Source organism: Cladophialophora immunda (assembly GCF_000835495.1).
Source record: "Cladophialophora immunda strain CBS 83496 unplaced genomic scaffold supercont1.1, whole genome shotgun sequence".
Taxonomy (NCBI): domain Eukaryota; kingdom Fungi; phylum Ascomycota; class Eurotiomycetes; order Chaetothyriales; family Herpotrichiellaceae; genus Cladophialophora; species Cladophialophora immunda.
Window position 1 is genome coordinate 6,330,062 of NW_015622541.1, and position 15,235 is coordinate 6,345,296.

General features: G+C 55.0%; 7 protein-coding genes across 7 annotated transcripts; 4 read left to right on the forward strand and 3 right to left on the reverse strand.

Moving 5' to 3' along the window:
• Positions 1 to 240: 240 nt before the first annotated feature.
• PV07_01858 (uncharacterized protein) lies at positions 241 to 1,461 on the forward strand (the record flags this gene model as incomplete). Its single annotated transcript, XM_016388431.1, has 2 exons — positions 241 to 638; positions 705 to 1,461. The coding sequence occupies 2 exons, from the start codon at positions 241 to 243 to the stop codon at positions 1,459 to 1,461; spliced, it is 1,155 nt and encodes a 384-aa protein (XP_016255359.1).
• A 916-nt stretch (positions 1,462 to 2,377) lies between these two features.
• Positions 2,378 to 4,268, reverse strand: PV07_01859 (uncharacterized protein; the record flags this gene model as incomplete). The annotated part of the gene is made up of 3 exons (XM_016388432.1): positions 2,378 to 3,384; positions 3,434 to 3,467; positions 3,525 to 4,268. The coding sequence occupies 3 exons, from the start codon at positions 4,266 to 4,268 to the stop codon at positions 2,426 to 2,428; spliced, it is 1,737 nt and encodes a 578-aa protein (XP_016255360.1). The 3' UTR covers positions 2,378 to 2,425.
• A 119-nt stretch (positions 4,269 to 4,387) lies between these two features.
• On the reverse strand, positions 4,388 to 5,937 carry PV07_01860 (uncharacterized protein; the record flags this gene model as incomplete). The annotated part of the gene is made up of 2 exons (XM_016388433.1): positions 5,569 to 5,937; positions 4,388 to 5,517 (listed from the first exon to the last, which is right to left on the reverse strand). Exons 1-2 carry the CDS (start codon positions 5,876 to 5,878, stop codon positions 4,388 to 4,390), a joined length of 1,440 nt encoding a protein of 479 aa, XP_016255361.1. The 5' UTR covers positions 5,879 to 5,937.
• Positions 5,938 to 6,159: 222 nt separating this feature from the next.
• PV07_01861 (uncharacterized protein) lies at positions 6,160 to 7,975 on the forward strand (the record flags this gene model as incomplete). The annotated part of the gene is made up of 2 exons (XM_016388434.1): positions 6,160 to 6,558; positions 6,614 to 7,975. 2 exons carry the CDS (start codon positions 6,160 to 6,162, stop codon positions 7,934 to 7,936), a joined length of 1,722 nt encoding a protein of 573 aa, XP_016255362.1. The 3' UTR covers positions 7,937 to 7,975.
• Positions 7,976 to 8,310: 335 nt separating this feature from the next.
• Positions 8,311 to 9,315, forward strand: PV07_01862 (uncharacterized protein; the record flags this gene model as incomplete). Its single annotated transcript, XM_016388435.1, has 1 exon — positions 8,311 to 9,315. The coding sequence occupies one exon, from the start codon at positions 8,311 to 8,313 to the stop codon at positions 9,313 to 9,315; it is 1,005 nt and encodes a 334-aa protein (XP_016255363.1).
• Positions 9,316 to 10,601: 1,286 nt separating this feature from the next.
• On the forward strand, positions 10,602 to 13,839 carry PV07_01863 (uncharacterized protein; the record flags this gene model as incomplete). Its single annotated transcript, XM_016388436.1, has 3 exons — positions 10,602 to 13,286; positions 13,385 to 13,482; positions 13,611 to 13,839. The coding sequence occupies 3 exons, from the start codon at positions 10,602 to 10,604 to the stop codon at positions 13,837 to 13,839; spliced, it is 3,012 nt and encodes a 1,003-aa protein (XP_016255364.1).
• PV07_01864 (uncharacterized protein) lies at positions 12,893 to 14,737 on the reverse strand. Its single transcript, XM_016388437.1, has one exon. It carries the CDS (start codon positions 14,578 to 14,580, stop codon positions 13,990 to 13,992), a length of 591 nt encoding a protein of 196 aa, XP_016255365.1. The 5' UTR covers positions 14,581 to 14,737; the 3' UTR covers positions 12,893 to 13,989.
• Between the last annotated feature and the right edge of the window lie 498 nt (positions 14,738 to 15,235).

The window sequence follows — 15,235 nt, forward strand, 5'->3', positions numbered from 1 at the left end:
CTCATCTCGCCTAACAGCACCAGAAACCACCCCTATCCGTCTCGATGCAAGCGTCAGGCCCGCCATCTTATGTCACGTGGAGCCTCTTGGCTTCATGTACAATCTGATCTGGAACGGCACACGGAGCTCGAGCATTTCCAATATATGAAACCGTCGCCAGACGCTCGAGCGCAGCTGCTCATCTTCTGCTTCCATCACCCGCCAAGCTCTCGACAGGGTCTCTACACGCCGCCTATAACAATGGCCGCCGGAACTAGACCGTCAGCACGGAATACCATTCCCTCCAGAAATGGAACAGGATATTTCTTCACCGCCGTCTTCGTGGCTCTCTCCCTGCTTGCGGTGTACATCCTCCGCATCGCCTCCATCAGGTCAGGTGTGTCCGACAAGATGGAACACATCACCACGATCAACGAATTCACGGAACACCCGCTGCGCCTCCGCACCACGTACACCGGGCTAGCGCCTGTGGACAAAGGTCTCTCGTTCCTGGTAGCGGCTTTCATGAATGGTGCTGCAGGGTGGGACCAGGGCTTCCTCGTGTTCATGATGTATTTCTTGTTCTCGTTTTTCCCGATCATCGCTATCTGGGCGATCGAGAGTGGCAGGGACAGGAACGGACTTACGTTGACGAGATTGTCAGTCTTTCTCACCCTTCGTGACGCGTTTTTCGTGGTTGCTGTTGAATGTTAACGGAATGACAGTACCAGCATATACGCGCTATTCTACCAAACGGTCGGGGGCGCCATCATAGTCCCCATCTACTATCTGGCATACCTTTACGACACATCGTCGAATCAATACTGGACGAAGCCGCGACGCGTCCCGTTGCCGTACGCAAAAGCCTTGCTTCCTGCAGTGGTGATCGGGTATTTGATCCCCACGATCCTGATGTTCCTGCCTTACTCGGCGCCCGACCTGTGGACGACCCAGGCCATGGTGGCTTTCTGGCAGCCTAGTCCGTGGTACGTCGACGGGCTCCTGTGGCTTCTACCGAAATTCTATCCAGGCGGCGCTTCCACAACCCACGCTCGGGCAAAGCAGGAGAAAGCCTCCGGGCACGACGACATCGGATATCTCAATACGGTGTACATGGTCTCCTTCGCCGTGGCCGCCCTGTCCCACGTCGCCGTCATGTCGACGTGTCTCCTCTCCTCCAACCCGCAGCATTCGTTCCAGCACATGTTCCTGCCCCCCTCGGCGGACGGCGTCCACGCCTCGCTGGTCCAGGGCATCCACGGCATCTTCCAGGCGGACTACTGGATCATCTTCGCGGCGTCCGTGGCGTGGGCGTATCTGGCAATCTGGGATCTGAAGAGGGCAGGGTTGAAGAGGGACGTGGGTCTCGGCGCGGCGCTGGCGGCCATGGTGCTGGGATGTGTGGTCCTGGGGCCCGCCGCGACCGTCACCCTGGTTTGGTGGTGGAGGGAAGGGGTTTTGGTCGCGGCGGAGCGCACATAAAAGAGCGAGGCGTGCCTCTCAGCTCCGCCCAGGCGCGGCGTAGGCTGAGAGTCTGAGGTGATGTCTTCGCTTGCACAGTGATGAGATGGTTCATTTACTATATATATAGCATTAAGGCTGCCTCTCCATTTCCCAACGAAACGTTGACCCTTCGTCTTGGCTGCAGTTGTGCCCTGACTCCCAACCTACAACTGGCTCTTACGTGGTCGGAGGTCACCATGCTGTCATCATAAACGGGCTGTTTGCCCAAGGTCAAGAGCACACAGTCAGATTGTCAGTTATCTGTCTCGTCTTGGCTTTGCGGGCAGATATGTATCGGTTCTCGCTATGCAGTCGGCTGGGCATGTTGGCCATGGCAGCCAAGAGGCGTGGAACCCTGCTCGACCACCCCAGGATGCGGACAAGAAATGGCGCTGACACTGTCTCCCTCACCAGTTGCTGACCTCCCCTGTCTCGTGCTTCATGCCATTCTCGCCACCCACAGGTGTGCAGAAGGCGTTCATACCCGTGTTTGTCGTCATGATCGATACCATCAGCCTGACTACCTTGAGAGTCCGAAACTTTGCCGATGGAACAAGACTTGGTATAGCTGCGATCATTCAGCCTTGTTCATTACATTTTATGCATCGCGCCTCGTATGAGAGGATGTAGATGCATTTCTGCTGATAACGTGATCCGTCATGTGATGGTATTCCAAGGTTTGGCTTGAGCTATTCGGACTTGATATCCAGAAGTAAATTTGGAGGTAGGTCAAGACTGAAGATCGAGGCTCGTACGACCTTGAGCGGTAATCCTGGTCCCCCGGTTCGGTGATTCAGCCCGGAAAGGGACAGGACTTGGGATTTCGGCAGTCTGAAGGTCATCGTGCCACGGCTGCGTCCACCGTATCACCTTCACAACAGTGTTACCATCTCAGGGGAGAAGGAGCACTGTGAGGAGTGAACCAACCGTCCATTGTGGTGCGTCATTTCATTTCTTCATGGGGATCGTCGCCGTCTGTCGAAGGTCGACGGCGACGGAAGAAATCTTGAATCTTCTTAACGACTCCGGACGTTCCGCTGTGAGGCGTCGGGCCCTGCTCCTGATCGTATGGATCAATAAACTTGCGGTTGTTTTTGATCAGCACTCCCGGAGCTTGGCGCCCTTGTTGCACTGACGGGCGACCACTTGTAGCCTGTGGCCTGGCGACGCGCGGAGCCTGATATTCAGACAGGGGTGGGCGGGAGATACGGAATACGGAAGATACAGAGTCTTTGGATTTCTTCTCCCTTGGTAATTCCTGAGACGGGATTGCTGTATCCCGCGAGGTAGACGACGTTGAGCCCGCAGTAGCTGACGGGGGAGCCATTATTGCTGCCTTTGTTGAATCCGATGAACTGAGTGATTGAATGGACCGTTCCTCGTCTGCCATGGTTGAGGGGCCAGCAGTGGGCGCCGACGGAGCAGGGTGCTGTGAGGAGGCTGTCGGCGACAGAGAGGACGGATGAGGCTGGGCTAAATCTGTGAGGTCCTCTTTATCATCTGCTCCGATAGCCTGGCGGCGTAGGTCGGTGGTGACGGGCACAAGAGGTTCCTCGATGATTTTGCCCGATTGTTGTCGCTGCTCAGGTGTCTCCTTCCTCGGTCGTCGAGCCGTCAATGCTTCATGGCAATCCATGCATAGAATGCCCTGTGGTGTGCTAGCGTGTCTGAGGTTTTCAATCTTGCGCTTGCAATTATAACACTTGAAGCAGGCAGAGCAGAATGCCTGGTCTCCTGTGAGAAAAGCAATGTCGTCGATCTTCTTCCCACACGCTGTGCAGGTATAGGTGCACTGATCGCAGATAAGATTCCCATCGGGCTTTGTCATGAGGCCACCATCAAGTTCGAGGGCCGTTTCACATTCAATACATTTGAAGCAGTGACGGTGCCATCTTTGGCTCACTGCAAATTCGTTAGCGCAAGACTTGCGGCTTTGTACAAAGGCATATACTTTGAGTGGCTTCTATTGCTGTTCCTGTGAGTTCCTGGTTGTCCATATGTTAGCTGCTAGAGTGAGCCATGGTTTACACATTAGTACTTACCTCTCCACAGTAGTGGCAGTACATCGGACCCTCTTCTATTTCGGGAGCGGGAAGAGGAGTTTCATTGAACTCTTGCTGTGGAACGCCCACGCCCTGGCTATCCTGTTGTTTAGCCTCCGATGTAGATTCGAAGTTGGAAAGCCGGTCCTGGGCGCTGGCGTGTCCTCTAGCCCGGATCTCTTCGGTCCACCTCTCTCTCAAATCTGCCAGTTCAGCAGCCAAATCATCAAGGCTCTGGGATCTACGACGGCGTCCGGTATAGATACCTTCAGTCGATTCCTTGGCCGGGCTGGCCATATCATGGGATTTTGAGCTAGCTTCATATGCCACCAGAGACTGCTCATCCTCTTCCATTCCCGCCAACTTGGGAGCAGAGAGAAAATTTCTATTCGATGATTGATCTTCCAAGTCGGACTCATTCAGATGCGATAGGAACTGCTCGACCTTTGCATTTGTTCCTTGGCCTGACGTGATCGTCTCAAGCTGCCGCAACGCATTTTGAGACAAGCCAAGAGTCTCTCTGCTCCTCTCGTTTCTGGGTGACTTCATCTCATTCCCAGATTGGGATGAAGAGCTCGAGCTTTCACCGCTTGCGACTTGGGAAGAATCTGAGTGATGTCCGTTTGCTCTCCCGGACCAGCTGGTCCCCGATTCCGTGTGGCCGTCTGCACCTGTCGAGTGTGGTAGAGAAAAGAGAGCGATTCGTATTAGATGGGCTGCTATATGCTGTTGTAGAGCAGTCATATCCGGGATATCGGCAAAGCAGATTGGACAAGGTCGATCGGCTACCTCAGGCGCAGACTCCCCCGCTCGCAAAAGTTCTGTCGACTCCAGTTCTGTGCGGTTTGACACATGGACGCATCTTATGTGATGCTTATAGGCGGCAACTGTGGGAAAGGTGGCTTCAGGGTGTTCAAGGCAGCGCCCGATTCGCCGGTGGCACGAATCTTCGTGGGCGACCCATTCTTGCCGCGTGTCAAAGAGACATGTCCCTTCTGAGCAGTCTCGATACGTACAGACATACGGACGCAGATCTCGCAATAAGTGGGACCTTTTGAGAACATGTTAACTGATACATTCCAATTTGCGCAGGGATCAACTTGCCTCCAGGCTTTCCTTTCTAGATATGCTCCAGAGCACAGTGTCAGACAATATGGGCATTCGAAATAGCGCCGGCCTTTGAGATTCGAAGGTGGTTCTGGTATCTCTGAAACCTCTCTCCTAGTGGTAGAGATGCTGCGAATCGATCCTGCATAATCCGAGATTGTGACTGCAGATTTGGCATCTTCGAGGTCGACTTGGGCTGGGTTCAGAGTTGTGGCAGTAGTTGGCAGAGAAAGAACTACGGAATCAGCTGCATGAACTGAGCGTGCGATCGTGGAAACGCTTTGTGAAGTTTGTTGTCGTCGTGGCTGTTGGACTCGTACCACTTCTCGTGCGGTCGCTTCGGACGCCCCGTCGAGCTTCTTTCGGTGTCGGCTCCAGTATGCGAACTGTTTCCGTCGGATAGTATTCGCCTGTGCAAGACGCTGGGCAAGGAAGTCCAGCGGTTCTCCCAGAGCCGAGTCCAAAGCCTGATGTGAAACGCCCTGCTCATCAGAACACCTCAGATGGTCGGCAGATCGATAATCGCGGAACATCTCGCGCAAGTGCTCCCGGTCAAGTAAGGCATACTCTTCCGTCAGATCCACGCCGGTGTCGCGATCTATGATCGTAAAGTCGAGAACCTTCTTAGTCAGAGTTCTGGTCGCAGGGTTCCTGATACGCGTGGCGATTTTGTATAGACAGTTGATTGTCTCCGCTATGCTCTCCAGAATCAAGCTGAAGTCTTGCTCCTCGATCCCGCCGCTTTCCGAACCATAATCGGCCTCCAGCATGATCTGTTGAGCAGTGGCGACAGCCTGATCCGAGTAGTTGCAGCTTCGTCTCGTCAGAACGGACGCGTCGACATCGTCCATTGCGCTCAGGTCGCCATAGAGTAAGAATTCCCTACCTAGTGGTCAAGTCAGCAACACGCCACTCGAGGCTGTGAAGGAAGTCTCACATTCGAGCAGTGACCCGCACAGGTCGTTTAAGAAGGCCTCAATAGCGTTACGCACGAGGTCAGCTTGTCGAAGGCGGTAATCTAACGAACTGTGACCAAGGTGCGTAGCTCCAAGGTTGGAGGCCCATAGCAATAGTCTCTCATGTTGTTGTTCGATGCTGCTATCTGCTGAGGTACCGTGGGCGTCGCCATTCTCAGGCGCTATGATGGCAAGATCTGCAAATAATTGCAGAGCATTCGTAGAGAGTGTCGCCAAAGACGCTGTAGTTGTCTCGGTTTGTCTAGGAATCGAGTCCAAAGTGGACGACATCCTGTAGACGATGGCGCGAGGCCTTTGTCCGCTCAATACCGCATTTGTGTCTTTCCAAGTTGAATTCATCAGGCTGAGAGGAGACAAGGCAGGATACTTGTCTGTCGCTCGCTTCGGCTACACCGGTGGGCGCCAATTGGTGATAGAGGATGTAGCTCGTTCGCTAGAAATAGGGCGCCACCAGCAAAGTGAGGCTGGCGCCTGGTCTTCCTTCATCGTCTGTGGGTTTCAGGCTGCAGAATCTGGAGTTGTTTGAGCGTCCGCTTCGCAGCTGGATAATAATGTCGGGTCTCGAGATAGCTGGCACTGTCCTTGCTGTGATACCACTGCTTCTCCCTGCGCTTGATCTGTACAAAAGCGGCCTCAGTCGTGCTTCGGTCTTCTTCCGGCGCAGGAAACACGTGGAGAAGCTCATCCATGCTTTGCATCTACAGAAAACCCTGTTAACGGAAAACGTGCGAACATTGGTGATCAGGGCTGGAATTGACGTCGACGACATACCTGAAGACCCGCAACAGTTGTTCGAGCTCCTCCGCGATGACGACGACCTCAAGGAAAAGGTCGAGGCCTATCTGGGCACGGAGGCGAACAAGCTGTACATGTGCGCGGTCGTAGCTTGTGAAGAGGTCGTGCGCAATGTCGCTGCTCATATCGAAGGCTTCCTGCCTGCAGGTCAACTGGTAAGTCTCTTCACGACCCTGAGTAATATTAATGGTCAGCTAAGGTGCGCCGCAGACGCAGCTCGGGAGTTTGAAGGCCTTCATCCAAGCCAATGGGCAATCTCTCGGTAACGGCCTGGACCTGAAAGCGCGGTTCAACCTGACTCTGGGTCGCTCGGATGTCGACAAGAGCATTCACGAGCTCGACAAGTCCGTTCTTGTTCTCGAGCGCCTGTCAGCTGCCGTGGCCGCAAATCGAGATGCTGTCGAAAGCGCCATCTCGCGCACAGCTACAAAATTGGTAGCAGTTGTCGCCAAATCCAGGGAGAATGCTACGACGCTGTACTCAGCCATTGCCAATGGATGGACCTGTAAATTCCACAAATCCCATGAAGTCAAGCTGAGGCTTGACCGAAGCCCGCTGGCTCTCACCCATGCCGCTTCCAAAGCCAATCACTCGGCCACAAAGGATCTGGTGTTCGAGGTTGTGTTCCGGTGCGACCAGCCCCAGAACGATACTCTGTGGCACGAGAGTAAAGTCGAAATGATCGAAGAACTTCACGTCAATGGAGCAGGAGCCAACATGACACAGCCGGCAACTAAGGACAACTCACGTCCAAAGGTTACAATCTCGGTTCCATCTACGACCAAGGTCCTCCCTGCTACGTCGCAAAAGGTGGTATGCCTATGTTCCTCCTCGCATGGCGCAGTCACCGCCAACAAGGTCCTGCATCTGTACGTTGCTTCTCAGACGAACATGCATTGCGACCATCGCGAATGCTCATCGACCATGTCCGCTGGGAAGTTCGACGTGCGGTCCTTGCGAGAGCTTCTCTCGATCCAAGGAGGCCACTATAGGAGGGTTGCGTTGAGGGATCGAATGCTTTTGGCACTGACGCTTGCCATTTCTCTACTGCAGCTGCACGAGACACCCTGGCTGTACGAGAGCTGGTCGAAAGAAACAATTCAGTTCATGAAGGCACCAGGTGCAAAGGGTAAGAGCGTGTCAACATTAGACATCGATTTCACCAAACCACTAATCTCCCGCGAATTCTTTTCCCCTTTGCAAGGCTCATCGAAACATCTGCAACCTAAAGAGGCACTCCTCGAGCTGGGAATCATGCTTCTTGAGCTCTGGCACGAGAAGACAATCGAGGACCAATTTCCTGGGACCCTCGTACCCGCCGAGTATTGGGGCAAACTTCGATTGGCGTCCATTTGGCTTGAAGACACGACAAACCCCTTGCTTCCCCAATATCGGCTTGCAGTGGCACAGTGCGTCAAGTGCTTCTTCGGTGGTGGATTCTGCAGTCCTAGCTGGGGTGACTTTGAATTTCGAAAGGCGTTGGTTAGAGACATGGTCGAGCCGTTGCATGAAAATTGCAAGCCATGGTTATAATAGTGGCTGATGTGCATACATCCCTCTCGGTGAACATACACCATACATTTTACATCGTACTTGAATACTTAAGAAGTGCTAGAAGGTCCCCGTTGAATGCAGCTGTCAGGCTGAAGTTGACCGCAGACGATAGTGTGGTTTTCAAAGCTGCACGTGAGCTAACTTTGTGTGACAGCAAAGCAGGCAGCCAGATTTCGCCTCCTCTTTGCACTGAACTGGCCACTCTGGCTCTTTGCGCTGCACTCTTTTCATCTACGGCACTAGTACCAGCCTTCTTCGTTGGAAATGAACTCGCTGTTCCTCAGGTTCCAGCGTTTTACATCTGTTCAAGGTTTGTCTTGGGCAACAACTTGGAGTTGAAACACTGCCACACAATGACAGCCTTACCAAGGGTCAAGCTGCTTATCCTCTTAACTCTTCTCCTAGCAGGTACAGCTCTGTCCGCCCGCAAGACCGACCCCAAGAAGGTCCCCAAAAATGCAGTCTTGCTTTCGAAGGTGTCTGCCATTACCGTCCGCGCCGGCAAACAAACCACCTCCCGCCGAGTCTCTCCAGTGCCGCAATTACAATGCGTGGGACCCTCAAGAATATGCAAGCTATACACGGTGGATGTCATGAGGTGCACCAACGAGGGTTCTGACTATGATGAAAAAAACATGCAGTGGAGCTGCAAAGCTTCGCTCCCCGAAGAATTCAAGCTCGGAAGCACCGAAGTGACGTGCGAAGGCTACGAGAGCAGCGAAGACCCATATGTGCTCTCGGGGAGTTGTGGCGTCGAGTACGCGCTTCTTTTGACAGAAAAGGGCGAAGAGAAATATGGTTCTAGCAGCTTCTTTGACTTTCGTGGCTCCCAAGTGAATGAGAATGCGGGAGAGAAATACGCAGGCTACCTGTTCATGGCATTGTTTGGCCTGGTTGTGTTCGTTATCCTGCGCTCTCTCTACAATGCCTGGCGCAGTGAAACACCGCGAAGAAGACCGCGGGGAGGCGGTGGGTTTGGAGGAGGAGGTGGCGGGGACGACAATAATAATGACCCTCCACCTCCGTACGATCCGCGGCCACCTCCACGACCGAAAAAGGCCACTTGGTCATCGGGCTCAGGTTCAACATCAGGAAATACGGGCGCTGGAAATCAGGACCAAGGCTGGCGTCCCGGGTTCTGGACCGGTGCGGCTGCTGGAGCTGCTGCAGGATACGTCGCTGGGAGGGGTGTGGGCATGGCGCCGCCTGAGCCGCCGCCACCTCGTCGACCGCCCATTGGATTTATGGGAGGTGGTGGAAATTGGGGTTTTGGTGCGCCGACCAGGCGAGGGCCGCCTTCACCACCGACGAGGCCAAGTTCTGAAAGCACTGGATTTGGAGGGACGAGGCTGCGGTAAGGTGTATGGGGTCGAGGGAGACTTGGCTTTGCTTAGAGACTGAACACAAAACAGCTTGGATCGGTATCGAACGAGTAGTCCTCATCTATGCTGGACTGACTAGGATCGCACTGGACTCTGATGGTGGGTGGTATTGCCCGCGCGCCAAACGCGTGAGCACGTGATGGATTTATTTGGGGTATCGTATTCCACCGCCTCAGCTGTCAGCCTGTGCTGTAAACCAGCCGACGTAAACCATCTTGAAATCTTGCATACACTCTAGGTGACCCTCACTCTGGTCTGGAGGAGGATGCATGAAGGTCTCTAGTCATTGATGTGTCTTGTCGGCAGAGACAAAGGCTGGGAGCAGCCATCCGGACAACGACGGCATCTCGCAGCCTTGTGCCTAATCCACCCACCTCACTTAACTCTGGATATTGCACCACCAGTCGTGGCTCTGGTGCCAACGGCGTTCCCTGACATTCATCAATTGATGTTGGTATACAGTTGACGATAGGTATTGATGCGGTCTTGCGAGCGTTTCCTAGTTGAGTCTTGACAAATTGAACCCCAGCAGGGCTCTTTAGATCACTGCGGCCCGACATCGAACTCGCAGCCGCCATTCTCCATCCGCATCAACCGTTGAGATCGCTAGGCTATCAATTCTCACACCTGAGTATCGCGTAAAGTCACGCGCAAGGATCGCTCTAATCCCTTTGTTTTTTGGATACTAGCGCCAAAGGGGATCGCGTGAAAATCGCCAGCCAGGATATATGTTGGTACCGGCAGACCGGTCTATCAACATCTCTTTTCAACCACATCTCTTGCTTGTACAACAACGGGAAGCCACATCACCTTTGTTGGGACACGGTCGCTTACGGCACTGGTGTCCTGTACAGACGCCTTTATCAACGGTCCAACGGCCAGCCTTATAAGGAACCGCTGAGCCGTCCTCCAGCCGACACTGACTCTCTTGGAAGTCATACTTAGAGACTGAAACTCGTCACCCTCACCTTCGTGTCACCTGTCCTTGACCTCTACCTCACCTCAGTCTCTACATTTACTGGTGGTAGACTTATCCCTTCACCTCTCGAGGGAAGTTTGTTGGTCGTTTACCAAACTACCCCGAAGAAGGAGCCGGATCTCTGCCGACGCACCCAGGTCCTTCGCCTCAACGAGTTGGGCTCATTGCATGCATCTTGGACACCGCGCACCACATACGACACCGACTGTGTGAAGTCGAGAGGAATCCGGCTCGCGACCACCGACGACATCACATCCGCTCTTCCGCAGAGCAGGCCCGAGCCATGCCTCCTCAAATCATCGATCTTGTCTCTGACGACGATGAGGATCTTGGTGCGCCGTCCAGTTCAACCGCAAGGAGGGAGATTACGGATCTGGGATCAAGTCACGGTACCACCCCCGGCGGCGGCGGCGGCAGCAGCAGCAGCAGCAGACAAAATGTCACAAACACCAGCCGAGGAAGCCAGCGCGAGACGATTGATCCAGCCACCCTGACCTGGAACACGTATGGGAACGCGCACAACCGTCACCGAGACAAATCGAGAAGCTCCACCATCAGCAGCCACACCGAACGCGGCAGCCCCAGCGAGGAGCCAGCACGTCCGACTACTGCGCGAAGAGAAAACGGCAAAGGCAAGCAGCGCGAGGTTGAAATCCCTGAAATCGACCTGTCTCGGGTCGATTCCGACATGGATGATTATGACGGCAACAGCGGTGGTGGTGGTGAAAAGGGCCTCTCCGGTCATGGTGACGGCGGAGTGGTTCTATGCTGTGATAATGGCGAGCTCAGCGAGGAGGAGGCGCTGCGGCGAGCCATTGCACTGTCGCTCCAAGATCAGACGCCTCGTCGTAAGTCTAATGAAGACGGTGGCGCAGGTGCGAACACTTCTTCGACCCCTTCGGCAGGCAAAGCAAAAGCGAAGGTGAAATCACCAGCCGGACCTCTGGTAGACGTTGGTGGCTCCGCGAGGAGAAGACGGGCAGACGAGCCAATGCCGGAAGCACCGGACAATCGAGTCATTTCCCTCTCACCGTCCCCCACTCGCCGTCTCCCTCAATACTCGCACACCACGACAAGGGGGCCTCTACTGTCACCGGGATCGACCCCGACACCACCATCACCGCCTCCGGCTTCCACAGAGGACCAAGCTCATCTCAGCCCCACGACCACAGACGCACAGGATGTATCGAGCGCCGGCCCCAGCGCCGGCCCCGGCACGTTCAGCCTGGCGAATCTCGACCGGCGACGGATGGAAGCGGAGCGCCTGGCGCGCCGGAAGCGGAAGCTGGAGGAAGAAGAGTCGCAGGACGGTGCTGCGCAGCGGGGAGGCGAGGGCCGCAGTTCCAAAGCCGTCAAGCTCAGCCAGCCCGCGACAGCGACTCGAACGGGCGCGGGGATCGGAGAAGCGCCGTCGACTCAACAGAACCCGACACACGACCTACATGGCCACAGCGACGGATCAGGACACCGGCTACAATTGCCCGAGAGGAACAATAGGGCGACAGCGCAAGCAGCAGATGGAAGCTCCAAGACTGGACAGCGCGCGGGAGGGGCTGCTGGATCCGCGTCGTCCGGTGTCAAAGCTGGGATTTCTGCCACCGGCAATCGCAAGGACAAGAGTAGCGATGTTGTATCACCTCCTACGAACTCTACAGCGTCTAATCCCACGCCTGTCAATCCACCTTGTATCCAGATCGACGATGACGATGCGGGTGATGGCCACGACAACAACACTCGCACCACCCGCAAAGACACGACGGCCGCCGCCGCCAGCAGCAGTTTCAATGGTAACAACAGCGCCGCAAACCTCTATCACGACGGCATCACCCTCAAGACATACGCCGCCGGCCACCCGTCCGCGGGGACCATCACGTTTGAGCGCGTTGTATCCCCCTCGTCGCAGCTGGAGTCGTGCCTCCTGTCCTCCTTCATCTGGAACCTGGACTGGCTGCTGCCGCACTTTGAGACGCGGCGCACCAAGTTCCAGCTGGTCATGCAGGCCAAGGACGCGGCCGAGAGGCAGGCCGTCGAGAGAGATTTTCAGGGGGTGCCGAACGTGAGGCTGACTTTCCCGCCCATGGGAGGCAACGTTAGCTGCATGCACAGCAAGCTCATGCTGTTGTTTTACAAGGACGAGGAACAGGGGAGGGAGCAAACGAAGAATACAACAGCAGCAGTAGCATCGGCGATGGGCAAAAAGGGGCCAGTTGACAGTGGTGGGCAGGAGTGCGGCAGCCAGAGAAGAAGATGCCGCATCGTGGTTCCTACGGCTAATCTCGTCAACTTTGACTGGGGCGTTGGCGGCTTCATGGAGAACACAGTGTGGCTGATTGACTTGCCGGCCAAATCAGCCTCTGACGCGGCGAACTCGTCATCGTGGCATGGTGCGACAACATCCGCAGCACTACCACCTGCGGCAGACTGCCAGACATTGTTCGAAAAGTCGCTCAAGGAGTTCCTCAGAGCCCAAACCGTGCCCGACGACGTGGTCCGCAAGCTGGACCTGTTCGACTTCCGCAAGACCGAACGCTACGGCTTTGTCCACTCCATCGGCGGCATGCACGGCGGGCAAGCATGGCAGGCCACTGGTCTCTGCGGGCTCGGTGCCACCATCACCGCCCTTGGCTTGGCCAGTCGAGGACCCATTCACATGGACTACGTGTCCTCGTCAATAGGCAGCCTGAACGACGAATTCTTGAGGTCCATCCACCTCGCTGCCTCCGGCGACAATGGCCTAACGGAGTACAACAGACGGGTGGACAAAAGGGGTCCCGTCAAACAGGGCAGCTGGAAGGAAAATTTTCGCCTCTACTTTCCAAGCGACAACACGGTCCGGACATCGAAAGGAGGCCCTCGCAATGCGGGAACAATCTGCTTCTCCCTCGCATGGTGGAACAATCCAAAGTTTCCCCGGTCTAATATGTACGATTGTGTTAGTGTTCGCGAGGGTTTACTCATGCACAACAAGGTATGTGCGAGTCGTTGCAAAACTTTCAAAGACAGGCATCCAGTCTGGTTGACTGATCCCGCTTCTGTCGGAGGCTAACGTCCCAATTCCGATCATAGCTGCTGTTCGTCAGATATGCTTCACCGGTCGAAAAGTCTCAATCAGGAAATATTGGATGGGTGTATGTGGGTAGTGCGAATCTCTCTGAAAGTGCTTGGTAAGTTCAGTCGGTGGCGGGTGTTGTCTCCGTTCTTTCCGATCTCCTGGTGACCTGGGGGTGAAGCACAGAGGCAGGTTGTGGAGATCGGCGATCCATGACTTCAAGCTGACATGCACATTTGACAGGGGTCGACTGGTTCAGGACAGGACCACCAAGAAGCCTAGACTTAACTGCAGAAACTGGGAATGCGGAGTCATTATCCCAATCCCTGCAACGAGAGGAAGTTCAGGCATCTTCACCGTCATGGATAGAGGCAGTGCGGGGCTTGCGGCATTCAATCGCATTGTCCCAGTGCCAATGAGACTTCCCAGCGAGAATCTTGAGAGCAAGAAGCCGTGGACATTCTCGGAGTGACGTGTGTTCCCTAATGGAGTGTGCCGCCAAAAAGGGGTTCTCAATAGTCAAGACCTGGAGCTTATTTCGGGCGACCACGATTGTTGATCTGGATTTTGGATCGGATAGTGAGCCTTGACGCTGGGTTGAGTGACTGTTGAATCATCAGTTTCAGAGGAGGAACTTTGTGAGATGCTGGATGTCGGATATGCGCTCTACAACCCATGCCACGAATTTCATATGCTGTTTTGCCCAGGTTTCCAACGTGGTCTGGAAGTCCGTATTCGGCGGTTCCGAAATTCGAGCTGAGGATCCGCACACTGGTGCTGGACGGGAGGAGGAGGAGGAGTAGTAGTAGTAGGAGGAGGATAGGGCAAGCCGGCCGGTCAGATGAGAACGCGACACGGGCTCGCAGGGTTCTTGCAACAGAGCAGATGGGAGGGGACGGAGGAGGTTGGTAGGAGGCATGGACTTGGCATATGCTAGTCGGAAGTCGAGTGACCATTTTGTGGACCGTACCTCGCTCCCTGCAGTAAAGATTGTCCTAATTCCAAATCTAGCCCCGTCTCTTTTCGTGGACGCAAGTGCTGCTCTTTGTCGTCGGTGCTCCCGCCCACATGATGTCTGTTTTGTGAGGACGGACGCCTTACCCCGGCCTCCAATAGACATAGCGAGCAGATACAGAGATATAGTTAGGGGCCGAGATTCGTCGGTAACTTTGTCGATGCTCTCTGATGAGTTTGCATGTGCCCTTTTGTCCATCGCTTCTCAAGGTTTCGGCACCACTTGACCTTGCCAACTTCAGTAGTGGCCTGGTCTTCCCTCAATGGGCTGCTGTCCGAGGAGTAGTAGGTAAGCTGGAGCCGGTGAAGAGGGTCGTCCGGCTGCGGCGGGCCGGTAGTCCTTGGGACGACAGAGTTTTCTTTGTCACTGGGTCCTGTGTCCAGAGTCTCGTCAGCTCGTCCCAGCCCAAAAAGCGCACTGGGCCTATTTTTCCACAGGCGCGATTCACACCACAATCCATCACAATAGCGTCTCATGGATTGGGATTGGGGGAAGTCGCTACGACGAGTTGTCGAACGGTGACAGGTTGAAAGGGAGGGTCGATGGAGGGGATCGACTCAGTTGGCGTCGAGGTTGCTATTTCTTACAGGGGAGGGACTGGTGTCTGGGGGATGATAGTCACTGGTCAGTTTGAGTGTACCCGCAGATGTCCGGAACTCACATGCATGGCCTTTGCTGCGGGGTGGCGCGCGAAGACGCAAGGATCCAAGGTTGCAAAGATGGCGCTTCCCCTCTTGACTCGCTGGAAAGGCGCTTCCATTTGCCCATCCTAGGCGACCGGGCGATGGGTCTAAGAGCAGCTAGGACGATGCTGGTTTCCACACATCAGGGCGTGGTTCGCTGCATTGGGCCG

Coding starts and splice junctions, on each gene's coding strand:
- PV07_01864 (XM_016388437.1), bottom strand. CDS start 14,580: ATGGACAAAAGGGCACATGCAAACTCATCAGAGAGCATCGACAAAGTT.